Raw genomic sequence first — 12,565 nt, forward strand, 5'->3', positions numbered from 1 at the left:
TTTATTGAAAGAAAGTTTCAACAGTTGCCTATGTATAAACTCTTTTAGTTTTTAAAAAATCTTTGTAAGATTCAGAAATTATTATTCATAATTATAGTTAGAAATGGAATGGTAATATGGATTCTTCTGCTGTCCTATCACTTGAAAACATTTGAGGGGCGAGTGTTTAGTATACCAATTAAGACTATTGTTTCTCAGCCTTTTGGCTAAGATCAAGTGCAATTAAGACATTGCTTGGAGGCCTGTGGTGCCGGCATCTCATATGGGCGCCAGTTCATGTCCTGGCTGCTCCTCTTCTGATCCAGCTCTCTGCTATGGCCTGAGAAAGCAGTGGAGGATGGCCCAAGTGCTTGGGCCCCTGCACCCTCGTGGGAGAGCCAGAGGAAGCTCCTGGCTCCTGGTTTTGGATCAGTGCAGCTCCAGCCAATGTGGCCATTTGGGAAGTAAACCAACAGATGGAAGACCTCTCTGTTTCTCCCTCTCTCTCTCTGTAACTCCACCTCTCAAATAAATTTAAAAAATCTTTAAGGAAAAAAGAAAGACACTGCTTGGAATATGCATATCCCATATCAGAGTCTGCTCCTGATTCCAGCTTGTTGCTGATGTATTCCTTGGAAGGCAACGTGTGGTGGAGACTTGTGTGGATTTAGGCGTTACTTGGCATTCCTGTGCCTAGTTACTTCCTTTATAAGGTACCTACCTCAGAGGATTGTGGTGAGGATTAAAATGAGTTTAACACTTAGTAGTTGCAGAAGTCCTGAGAAAGTGATCTGATGTCGTCATTACAAAAGGGTTTCCCTCACAGAAGGACTTTAGGACTTTCTGAATGGGTTTCAGTTGCCATAAAGGTTTGTTTATATTGAAAACAAAAGAAAAAGAATCTTGGGAGTGGACATTTGGCACAGTGGTTGATACTGGTTGGGAAGCCTGCATCCATTCTCAGCATCCTGGGTTCAAGTCCTGGGTCTGCTGATTCCAGCTTCCTACTAATGAGCACCCTGGGAGGCCACAGGTCATGGCTCAAGTGCTGAGGTCCCTGCCACCCATGTGGGAACCCAGAATGAGTTCAGGACTCCTGGCTTTGGCCTGGAACAGCCCAGCTATTGCAGACATTTGGGGAGTGAACCAGTGGATAGAAAATATCTCTGTGTGTCTTCTACCTTTCAAATAACAGTAAATTTAAAAGAAAATTTTAAGCTTTCTTTACTTCTTTCTACCAAATAACACAAGTGTCAGTATGTTTTGCTTTGATTGTCAGAAAGGTTTGAAATTTGGTTCTTTGGTATAATTTTATTGGTATTATGTTTTCTTAGTTCCTTATGGTTACTCTCTTTGTTTATAGTTTTTAACTCCCATGTGTAGAAAATTATTGAAATTTGTAATATTGAATTATCTACAAACTTAATGGGTAAGAGAAATAAATTATAAATGCAGAGATTTTATGTAAAAAGACAATAGATGTAGATATTTATTGTGTGATATATAGTTACTATTTGCCTGAAGGGAATTCTTTTTTTTTTTCCTTAGGCCTGCAAAGAAAGCAGCTATTGAAAAGAACAAGGTATTGTAAATAATAAAAATAAAAAATATCATTGTGTTGAAAAAAAATGCCTTAGACTGGCACCGTGGCTCAATAGGCTAATCCTCCGCATTGCGGCGCCAGCATACTGGGTTTTGTTCCCGGTTGGGGCTCCGGATTCTGTCCCCGTTGCCCCTCTTCCAGGCCAGCTCTCTGCTGTGGCCAGGGAGTGCAGTGGAGGATGGCCCAAGTGCTTGGGCCCTGCACCCCATGGGAGACCAGGAGAAGCACCTGGCTCCTGGCTTCAGATCAGCGTGGTGCACCGGCCACAGCGCACCAGCCCCAGCAGCCATTGGAGGGTGAACCAACGGCAAAGGAAGACCTTTCTCTCTGTCTCTCTCTCTCACTGTCCACTCTGCCTGTCAAAAAAAAGAAAAAAGAAAGAAAATGCCTTATAAAAGACAAATGATATATTGCAAAAAGAAAAATATAAAAGGTAAAGTGACAAAATAGATAATGTTTTGTGAAAATATTTACTTTGAAAAAGTGATTGACACAGTAGCCACTGACAACAGTATCCTTCTGACAAGAAATCAGCTATTTTAAGAAGTAGTGGTGGTTTTACACCTGTGAAAAATGGATAATTACCACTTCTGTGCATTTAAGAATGTGGTGTAAATATTTGCGGGGCCTTCTGAGATGGTGTTGTTTATTTTGTAGGTCGAGAACCAGAGAAATTCTACAGATGACCGTGATGACATCAGTCAGCCATCTGAGACAGCCTCAGAGGATTACGAGTGGCCTCACACCAAGAACTCCGTGTTGCTAATTGAACAACTGGCAGTAGACTGTAAAGGTAAGACCACTGCATAGACAGAAGCCTTTCTATGTCTACTGTAACATCACATAACCCAAACGGCTCCACGTGGCTCTTTCTGTTCACTTAGCAAGTAAAACTTCCAGGTGGGTTTCCAAAGGATTTAGACCATTTCCGTTCCAGTCAGCATTGTGCGAGAGTTCCAGTTCCTGTGGATCTTCACAAACACTTAGTACTGTCAGGTTTTTGCTTTTGTTTTTGTTTTTGTTTTTAGCCTTTCTACTGGGTCTGTGTTGTGAGTACCAATAAGGTTTTAATATTCATTCACATAATGACTAATGATGTTGAGTATCTTTCCACGTGCTTAATTGCCATTTGTATATCTTCTTCGGTGAACTGTCTTTCCAAATCTTTCATTATTTAAATTAGGTTGTTATTTGTTTGCTTCAACAGTTCTTTATATATTCTGGATACCATTTATTTATGAGTTACATTTTTTGCAAGAATTTTTTCTAAGTTTGCCTGGAATTTTCATTCTCTTAATGTTACCTTATGGAAGGCAGAGATTTTACTTTGATTCAGTCTAATTTATCTGTCCAATTATGAGTTTTACTTTTTATCATATATTTAAGAGATCCACGTAGCAAAAGGTCACAGATATTTTCTTCTGCGCATTCTTCTAGAAGTTTTATTGCTTTCTGGTCCTACATTTAGATCTATGATACATTTTATATTCACTGTTTTTTACAGGGTATGAAATATGGATCCAAGTTCATTTTCTGTATATGGATATCTAATTAATTATTTCAGCCCCATATGTTGTAAATGCTGTCCTTTCTAAAGTGTATTGCTGTTATGACTTTGTCAAAAATAATTTGATGGATTTTGAATTTGTTGTGTTTCATTGGTTTGGTTTTCTGTATATCAATATCACACCATTTTAATTTTTATAGATTTTAAATTCTTAAAATTAGTCCTTTGATTCTGTTCTTTTTTTTTTCCCAAGGTTATTTTGGGTACCCTAGATACTTTGCATTTCCACATGAGTTAGAAACAGCTTTTTTTTTTTTTTTTTTTTTTTTTTTGACAGGCAGAGTGGACAGTGAGAGAGAGAGACAGAGAGAAAGGTCTTCCTTTTTGCCATTGGTTCACCCTCCAATGGCCGCCGCGGCTGGCGCACTGCGGCCAGTGCACCGCGCTGATCCGATGGCAGGAGCCAGGTGCTTATCCTGGTCTCCCATGGGGTGCAGAGCCCAAGCACTTGGGCCATCCTCCACTGCACTCCTGGCCACAGCAGAGAGCTGGCCTGGAAGAGGGGCAACCGGGACAGAATCGGTGCCCCGACCGGGACTAGAACTCGGTGTGCCAGTGCCGCAAGGTGGAGGATTAGCCTATTGAGCCGCGGCGCCGGCCAGAAACAGCTTTTTAAATTAAAATAAAAAGCCTGCTGCCTGCTAGGAATTTGATTGAGATTGTGTTGACTCTGTAGATTATTTTGAAGAGAAATGACATTTTAATACTAATGAATCTTTTGATTCTTAAACGAATGTATCTATCCAGGGGTGGTGTTTCGGTAGTGGGGTCAGCTGCCACTGGTGCTGCTCACATCCTCTGTCAGCATGCTGGCTTAAGCCCCAGCTACAGCACGCTTTTCAGGCAGCTCCTCCCCTATGCAATGCTTCTGGAAGTCAGCTGATGATGGCCCAAATATTTGGGTTCCTGCCTTTCACGTGGGAGACCCGGATGGAATCCTGGCTCCTTATTGCAGCCTGGCTTAGCCCTGGCTGTTGCAGCCATTTGGGGAGTGAATCAGTGGATGGAAGATCTCTTTGTCTCTCCCTACTCTGTCACTGTGCCTGTCAGATAGACTACATCTTTAGAAAATGGCATCACTCTATTTATATAGGTAACATTTAATGTTGTTAGTAATGATTTATAATTTTTAGTATATTAGATCTCTCCAAATTTTACCAGACTTATCTCTATTTTATATTTTTGATGAAGTTGCATTTTCTAAATTTCAATTTGTTTTTGCTAGAACCTAGAAATATAGTTGATTGTTGTATGCTGATTCTATATTCTCTAATCTTGCTAAAATCACTTTGTTCTAGTAGCTTTTTTGGTGGACTGTATCATATTTTTTTTATACCAACCAAAGCTTGTCAAAACTTTTCTTTCTCAAATTCCTGTCTTAGTAAGGACAGTGAATATTTGATATTTGTGACTGGCAACTACTCTACCATTCTAATATAAGAGTAGCCGTAGTTGGAGTCCATCCACCTCTGTTGTGTGTTTGGTTGTGAATAAAGACAGTTGCACTTTCTCCTTTTGACCCATTTGCCTTTTATTTCTTTTGTTGCCTGATGGTACTAGCTGGGATCTTCAGTGCAATGTTGAATAAAAGTAGTGAGAACAGAAATAGCTGTCTTGTCCCTCATCTTAAAGGGAACATATTCAAGTTTTCACCATTACATATGTCAGCTCTCATGTATTCTTAATTTACTAAAAAAATTTTTTTCTAAGCTTTTTTAAAAAGATGTATGTATTTATTTCAAAGGCAGAATTACAGAAAGACAGGGAGGGAGGGAGGGGGGGAGGGAGAGAGAGAGAGGGGGGGGGAGAGAGAGAGAGAGAGAGAGAGAGAGAGAGAGAGAGAGAGAGAGAGAGAGAGAGAGATCGTTCATCCTCTGGTTCATTCCTCAAATGACAACAATGGCCAGAGCCGGGCCTGGCCAAAGCCAGGAACTCCATCTAGGTCTCCTATGTGGGTGGCAGGGACCCAAGCACTTGGGACATCCTCTCCTGCTTTCTCAGGCCATTAGCAGGGAGATGGAACAGAAATGGAGCAGCTGAGACTCAAACTGGCGCTCAAATGGGGTGCCAGCATCACAAATAGCTATTTAACCTGCTAGGCCACAACACTGGCCCCTACTGAAATTTTTGAAGGCAGGAGTGAATGTTAAATTTTGTCAAAATCTTCTGTCCACTGAGACATTGATACATTTCTTCTCTTTCAGTTTGTTCATGTGGTGAATAACACTAATTGATTTTTGATTGTTAAATCAACTGTGCATTCCTGGGATAAACCCCATTTGGTCGTGATATGATTTTTTAAATATATTATTGGATTTCATTTGCTAAAGTATTGTTCGAATTCTTTTTAAAGACTTTTTTAGAGCAGTTATTAAGTTCATAGCAAAATTGGAAGGAAGGTGCAAAGGTTTGCCATTTGTCATCTTCTTCCACACTTGCATAGCCTCCCCCATTATCAAAGGTCCTGCTTTACGTGGGTTCACGCCTGGTGTGTATTCTGTGGGTGGGAACAAAGGTGTGATTGTCCAAATGTATCTATCATTATCCTGTGAAGCAGGATTTTCACTGCCCTAAAAATCCTCTGTGCTCTGCCTATTCAGCCCTTCCTCCTCTCTCCAGTCCATCAACCATTGATCTTTGTACTAATTTTGCATTTTCCAGAATGTCACATAGTTGGAATCCTACAGTGTACAGCTTCCTAGATTGGCATCTTTCACTAGGTAATAAGCATTGAAGGTCTCGACTGTCTTCTCATGGCTTAGTAGCTCTGTTCTGGTGTATGGATATACCCCAGTTACTTCATTCAAATCTTGGAGGATATCTTGGTAGCTTCAAAAACTGATTGAATTCTGTACGTTCATGAGGGAGTTTTCTTACTTAGGACAGCTTTGTGTAGCTACAGTTCAGGACAATGGTAATGTTATAGAATGAATAAGTATTCCTCTTTATTCGGGGGTTGTGTAGAAATGTATTATTTCTTTCTAAAATGTTTGGTAGAATTCAACAGTGTGTTTCTGTGGGCCTGGAGTTTTCCTGTGGAAGGTTTTTAACTATGAGTGTCTTCTCTTTTCTATATGTAGGGTAATTCAGTTTATTTCTTCCTGACCGAATTTTTCAGATTTTTTTCTGCCTCCATCCCTGTTTGGGGACCTGTTAGCAACATAAAGTTTTCTCACAGTTGACCACTATCTCTAAAATTACAAATCTGTTTTTTTGGGATGTGCACTCTCTGTTTTTCTGATATGCAATTGGCATCTCTCTACAACTGGAAGCTGTTTTAAAAAATGCCTCCCATGCCTTTAGTTACCTTCCAGAGCTTTATTTTGCTGTACAGTTACATTACAAACAGCTTGATCATCTCCAGTCTGGCTTTCGTGGTGTGTTGGGTACAGCAGAGCAAGTGCTCAGCCTGGGGCTAAGAAAGGCAAAACCTTTCTGATGACCCATTGCCCCCTGACTTGGGAGTTTTCACTCCGGCTGATGGGAATGGAGACTCTTCCTGGCACTCTGTGGGCACCAGGCCCTGTTTCCTCTTATCTTTGGAGATGTGTTTGTTGCCCTTGGTTGTGGGTTATTTCCTGACACAAGCACTGTGGAGACTGTGCTGAAGCCCAAAGGGAGCCCCCTGTAGCTCCCTGGTGGTCGTTCTCTGTACTGCTGTCTCCTCTCCAGTATTCCATGTGCTGATACCTGACTGCCCTGGCGTTAGCCTCTCAGCTTCATCATGTCAACTCGGTGTCGTGTAGACTCGACCTCATCTCATGCTTGCTGTGTCGTGGCCTATGGGCAGCTGGGACATTTGTAAGGCAGACTTCGTTTCCGTTCTGTCTTCTAGGAGTCATTGTATTCATTGCCAAAAGCCCAGTGCCTTGAAAACTGTAGTTTAGTGTAGTTTGGCTGTTTGGTTGTTCTGGGTGGGAAGATAAATCCGCATCTCTTACTCCATGCTGACCAGAGGCAAACTGCAGTTGAGCCCCAGCACCTGCTGTGGACTGGCTAGAGTGCTCCTCCCTTTTACTTAGCCTCCCCTGGCCCATTCTTCATCATTTCTCAACATTGCCCCCTCCTTTTTTTTTGGGGGGGGGCACATCTTCCTCAGGGAAATCATCTGTGAACCGCATATAGATCAAATTATCTTCATTTAAAAAACTGATTGATTGACATGAAAGACAGAGATCCTCTATCCACTGGTTCACTCCTCAAATGCTCACAAAGGTTGGGATTGGGCTAGGCCAAAGCCAGGGGCCAAGGGGCTTCATCTGTGTCTCCCCACATCGCTGTCTGATGGCCAAGTACTTGGGCCATCTTCCTCTGCCTTTCCACTTGCCTTAGCAGGGAGCTGGATCAGAAGCAGAGCAGCCACGACTCGAACCAGTGCTGATATGGAAATAACGGCATCAAAAGCAGTGACATGACTGACCCACTGCGCCTCAATGCTGGCACTGATCAAATTCTTCTTTGTACTCATAGAACTGTTTCCTTACAGCATCTGTTGGAATTTAAAGTTGGAATTTATTTTACTTCTCCACTAGACTTTGAGCTAAACAAGAATAGAGATCTTGTCTGTTTAATCTGATGAGCTTAGTATGAAATCTTCCATTGTGGTCATTCCGTGTGTCCCTGGTTTGAGTGTGAATAAGTGAATGTCAGCATGAACAGATCCTGATGCATCTTCCTTCGTGCTGTCTTGCTCTCTCCCTGGTAACAGATTCTGTCAGCCTGTTGAAAATCCAGGATGCAGTTCTCTCATATGAAAGATTAATAGAACTGAAAAAAAATCGCTGTAGACTGCTCACTGCAAAAATTAAAAAATTGGAAAATAAGGTCAGTGGACTGAAAAAAGAGCTATCTGAGCTGAGAGAAGTGAAATCACAGTTAGAGCGTCAGAACGTGGAATGGGAACGAGAATGCTGCAGTCTGAGGTATGGCATCCTAGTTTTTTCTGGTTTTTTTTTTAACTAATGTATTTTGAAAGACATAATGACAGAGAGAGGGAGACAGATACCTTCCATCCATTGTTCAAGCTAAAGCCAGGAGCCAGGAACTCCGTCTTGATCTCTTACATGGGTAGCAGAGGCCCAAGCACTTGGGCCATCTTCTGCTGCTTTCTGGGTACGTTAGCAGGAAGCTGGATGAGAAGCAGAGCATCCGGGACTCAAACCAGGGCTCTGATAAGGAATGCAAGCATCACAAGTGGCAGTTTAATCCTCTGTACCGCAGCACTGGCCCCTGGTATCCTAGTTTTGAAGAAATGTTTGAGCTATTTACTTACAACATTTTTTTAAAAAATTTCCTTGAGAGAGAGAAACAGAGACAGAGAGCTCCAACGGCTGGTTCACTCCTCAGATGCCTGCAGAGGCCCCAGCCCAGACCAGTGTCTCCTGTTGAGAGGCAGGAACCAAATTACTTGCACACCACTGCTTCCAAGGGTCTGCGCTGGCAGGAAGCTGGAGTCAGCAGCCAGAGCCAAGGTTCACGTCCTGGTACTCTGATATGGGACACAGCTATCTTAACAACTACACCGAATGTAGTCCCTGAGCTGTTTATGTTATGCTGCAAATGTGTAGGAAAATTTTGAAGTGGTTTCATGCCTTCTGAAACAGTTCTTAAGTCTTGTGGAATGTGAAATTCTCAAAAATAATGTAACAAGTTTTTAACTGTGAATACATCTAATAAGTAACTGCATATTCCAAATAACTTGTAAATAACTAGGTAAAAGTCTACCCTTTACAAATCTTATTATTTTTATAAGAAATTGAATTTTGTGGTTTTTTTTTTATTTTGTAGAATAGTTAATACTGCAAGGGACATCTTTTATATAAATCTATTTTAACACTTCTAATTACTTGAATAAATTCTTCAATATAGAGTTACTTTGTGAACATATAGGAACATTAAGTCTGATTAATATTTCTAAATTCTTCTCAAAGTTTATATTAATTTATACTTTTGCCATCAGAGTCTGAAATGATCATTTTCTCATCCCAGAATATTTTTTTAAAGATTCATTGGTTTACTTGAAAAACAGAGTGACCAAGAAAGAGGGTAATAAAGGGAGAGAAAAAAGGAGAGAGGGCGAGAGATCTTCCTTCTGTTGGTTCACTCCCCCAAATGTCCACAATAGCCCTAGCTGGGCAAAACCAAACCAGGAGGGAAAAACTCCATTCTGGTCTCCCATGTGGGTGGCAGAGACACAAGTGCTTGGGCCGTCATCTGCCAGGCACATTAGCAGGAAGCTGGAACAGAAGCAGAGGTGGGACTCGATCCCAGGCCCTCCAGTATGGGATGTGGTGTCCCAAGCAGTGACCTAGCCCAAGGTGCCACAATGCTTGTTCCAATCCAGAATTTTTCTTAATTTGTTGTTTTATTCATCCCATGAATAAAAAATAAAATGCAAAGTGATTACTGATTAGATTCTTCAACATGTCTTTCATATATAGATAAAATTAATCCAGAGTTCTTGTTTAAAAGCATTTAACACTAGATCTTGTATTATTCCAAAAGGAATTTAAAATTATTTATAACATACATAATAACAAGATAAACTAAGGCGTCATCAAAAAAAAATACAATGTGTGAGGTAGCATCTATTTTTTAAAATTATTTTTTAAAAAATTATTTGAGGGCCAGCGCTGTATCGTAGCAGTAAAGCCGCCACCTGCAGTGCCAACATCCCATATGGGTGCTGGTTTGAGTCCTGGCTGCTCCACTTCCCATCCAGCTCTCTGCTATGGCTTGGGAAAGCAGTAGAGGATGGCCCAAGTCCTTGGGCCCCTGCACCCATGTGGGAGACCTGGAAGAGGCTCCTGGCTCCTGGCCTCAGATTGGTTCAGCTCCACCTGTTATGACCAACAGGGGAGTGAACCCGCAGATGGAAGACCTCTCTCTCTCTGCCTCTTCTTCTCCTTCTGTGTAACTCTGACTTTGAAATAAATAAATCTTTAAAAAAATAAAAAATAATTTGAGAGCTAGAAAAGATCTCATTCTCTGGTTCACTCCTCCCCATGCCCACATTAGCTGGGGTTGGGCCATCCCAGACCAGGGACCAGCTTTCTCGTAGGAGTGACAGAGATCCGACGACGTGAGCCACCACATGCTGCCTCCCATGGTGCACATTACCCGGAAGCTGGAGTGACAGTGCAGCTGGGACTTGAAACAAGGCGCTCTAATTTGAAAGCTGGGTGTCCTAAGCCAAGTTTTACTTCTAGGCCAAATGTCTGCCCCCAAATATCATACTGTTTAGCCTCATCATGGGTTATAGTACCCTGCAAATATGTGTTGTATGAAAAACATTTGAAGATATTGCATTTCCCTGACATGACACTTAGGCATGCCTGTGGTATTTCATGAAGGTATAATTTTACTTCTAATGAATATGAAGTTTATAAACAAAAGTTAAAAATCAGCTCTGATTATCTGCCCTAATTGAGGAGTAATTATAAGTATTATAAGTGTAGAAAAGGTTTTGTTTTTTTTTTTTTTTTTTTTTTTTTTGGACAGGCAGAGTTTGACAGTGAGAGAGAGCGAGCCAGAGAGAAAGGTCTTCCTTTTTCCATTGGTTCACCCCCCAAGTGGCTGCCATGGCCGGCGCACTGTGCCGATCCAAAGCAAGGAGCCAGGTGCGTCCTCCTGGTCTCCCATGCGGGTGCAGGGCCCAAGCACCTGGGCCATCCTCCACTGCCTTCCCGGGCCACAACAGAGAGCTGGCCTGGAAGAGGGGCAACCGGGACAGAATCTGGTGCCCCGACCGGGACTAGAACCCAGGGTGCCTGTGCCACAGGCGGAGGATTAGCCTAGTGAGCCACGGCGCCGGCTGGTAATTTTTAATTTGTAACTTTTCTGAAGAATTTCAGAATTCCTTTTCTGTAATATTTCTCAGAATTATTAGTAACAGAAGCTTATCAGTTAGTAAAACCTTCTTTTATTACTACCTTTCAAGTACATTTGTCTTTTGGAAGAAATTAAAATGAGAAATTACAAACCTGGTGATTAGAAAGAATAAAGTTTTGAGTCAGACTACAAAATGAATTTTCACTTGCTAACAAGATGAATTTTAAGACAGTCATATATAACTGCAGATTTACCTTAAAGCAAGAAACAGAAAAGAGAAGAAATGCTGACATATTGTATGAAAAAATTAAGGAACAGCTAAGAAGAAAAGAAGAGCAGTACAGTAGGGAAGTGGAAGTGAAAGGACAACTGGAGCTGAGCCTGCGAACACTGGAAACAGAGCTGAGGACTGTGAAGAACAGCTTGAACCAGGTAGATTACTCTTTGGTCAATACTTTCATTTTATTTTTATATAAAGATTTATTTATTTTATTTGAAAGGCAGAGTTACAGAGAGAGAAGGAAGCAGAGAGAGAGAGAGATCTTCCATCTGCTGGTTCATTCCCCAAATGGCTGGACTTGGGCCTATCTGAAGCCAGGAGCTTCTTCTGGGTCTCCCACGTGAGTGCAGGGGCTCAAGCAGTTAGGCTTTCCCAGGCCATTAGCATGGAACTGGATTGGATGTGGAGCAGCCGACACATGAATCGGCACCCGGGTCGGATGCTGGTGTCTCAGAGGAGGCTTAACCTACTACGCCACAGTGCTGGCCCCCAAAATTTAATATTTCAAACTCTAATCATTGTTACTCATAATAACCTCTTTGTTTAATATATATTATTTGGAATTAAACCTAGGGGTCGGCGCTGTGGCATAGCAGGTAAAGCTGCTACCTTAGTGCTTGCATCCCATCTGGACACCGGTTTGAGTCCACCACTTCCAATCCAGCTCTCTGCTATGGCCTGGGAAAGCCATGGAAGATGGTCCAAGTCCTTGGGCTCCTGCACCCATGTGGGAGACCTGGAAGAAGCTCCTGATGCCTGGCTTCGGATCAGCGCAGATCTGGCTGTTGTAGCCATCTGGGGAGTGAACCAGAGGATGGAAGACCTCTCTGTTTCTCTCTGCCTCTCCTTCTCTCTGTGTAACTCTTTCAAATAAATAAATAAATCTTTAAAAAACAAAAAAATAGAAACAAACCCAAATATCATCTCATCCTAAAAGTAAATTGACGTTTATAGCCAAAATTATTTATTATAAATCTCAGACATAATGATGCTTGGTACATGCTTCCTCAGTGAAGCCGTGGAAGTTGAATTTCATCACTATCATAATCATTAACTTAAGCATTTTTATGTTAAAATTCAGGTTAAATACCTTGAAACTGTAATGAAACTACTTGAATGTTTATAATTATAAAGAGATTTCATCTTACAATACCATCTCTGCCTGTTTTAAGGTTTTTTTTTTTTTTTTTTTTTTTTGCTCTTTGATGAATTTTGTTGTAAATTTTGTAACTGAAATTCTAAGTGATTTGTGTGTGGTAAAGGTTCTTGTGCTTTAATGGTTTGTTCCTTTTAACGGATTTTTTTT

At 41.4% G+C, this 12,565-nt stretch overlaps 1 protein-coding gene across 2 annotated transcripts in view; it reads left to right on the plus strand.

Annotated features, from left to right (window-relative positions):
* Positions 1-12,565, plus strand: part of ANKRD26 (ankyrin repeat domain containing 26) — a 111,982-nt gene that overhangs the window by 64,606 nt on the left and 34,811 nt on the right. For both annotated transcript variants that reach the window (XM_062211142.1, XM_062211141.1), the window contains exons 19-22: positions 1,528-1,561; positions 2,240-2,375; positions 7,858-8,071; positions 11,228-11,411. In XM_062211142.1, the coding sequence (XP_062067126.1) occupies positions 1,528-1,561; positions 2,240-2,375; positions 7,858-8,071; positions 11,228-11,411 (568 nt within the window). The remainder of the gene's footprint in view (positions 1-1,527; positions 1,562-2,239; positions 2,376-7,857; positions 8,072-11,227; positions 11,412-12,565) is intronic.

This window comes from Lepus europaeus, chromosome 14, assembly GCF_033115175.1.
Source record: "Lepus europaeus isolate LE1 chromosome 14, mLepTim1.pri, whole genome shotgun sequence".
Classification (NCBI taxonomy): domain Eukaryota; kingdom Metazoa; phylum Chordata; class Mammalia; order Lagomorpha; family Leporidae; genus Lepus; species Lepus europaeus.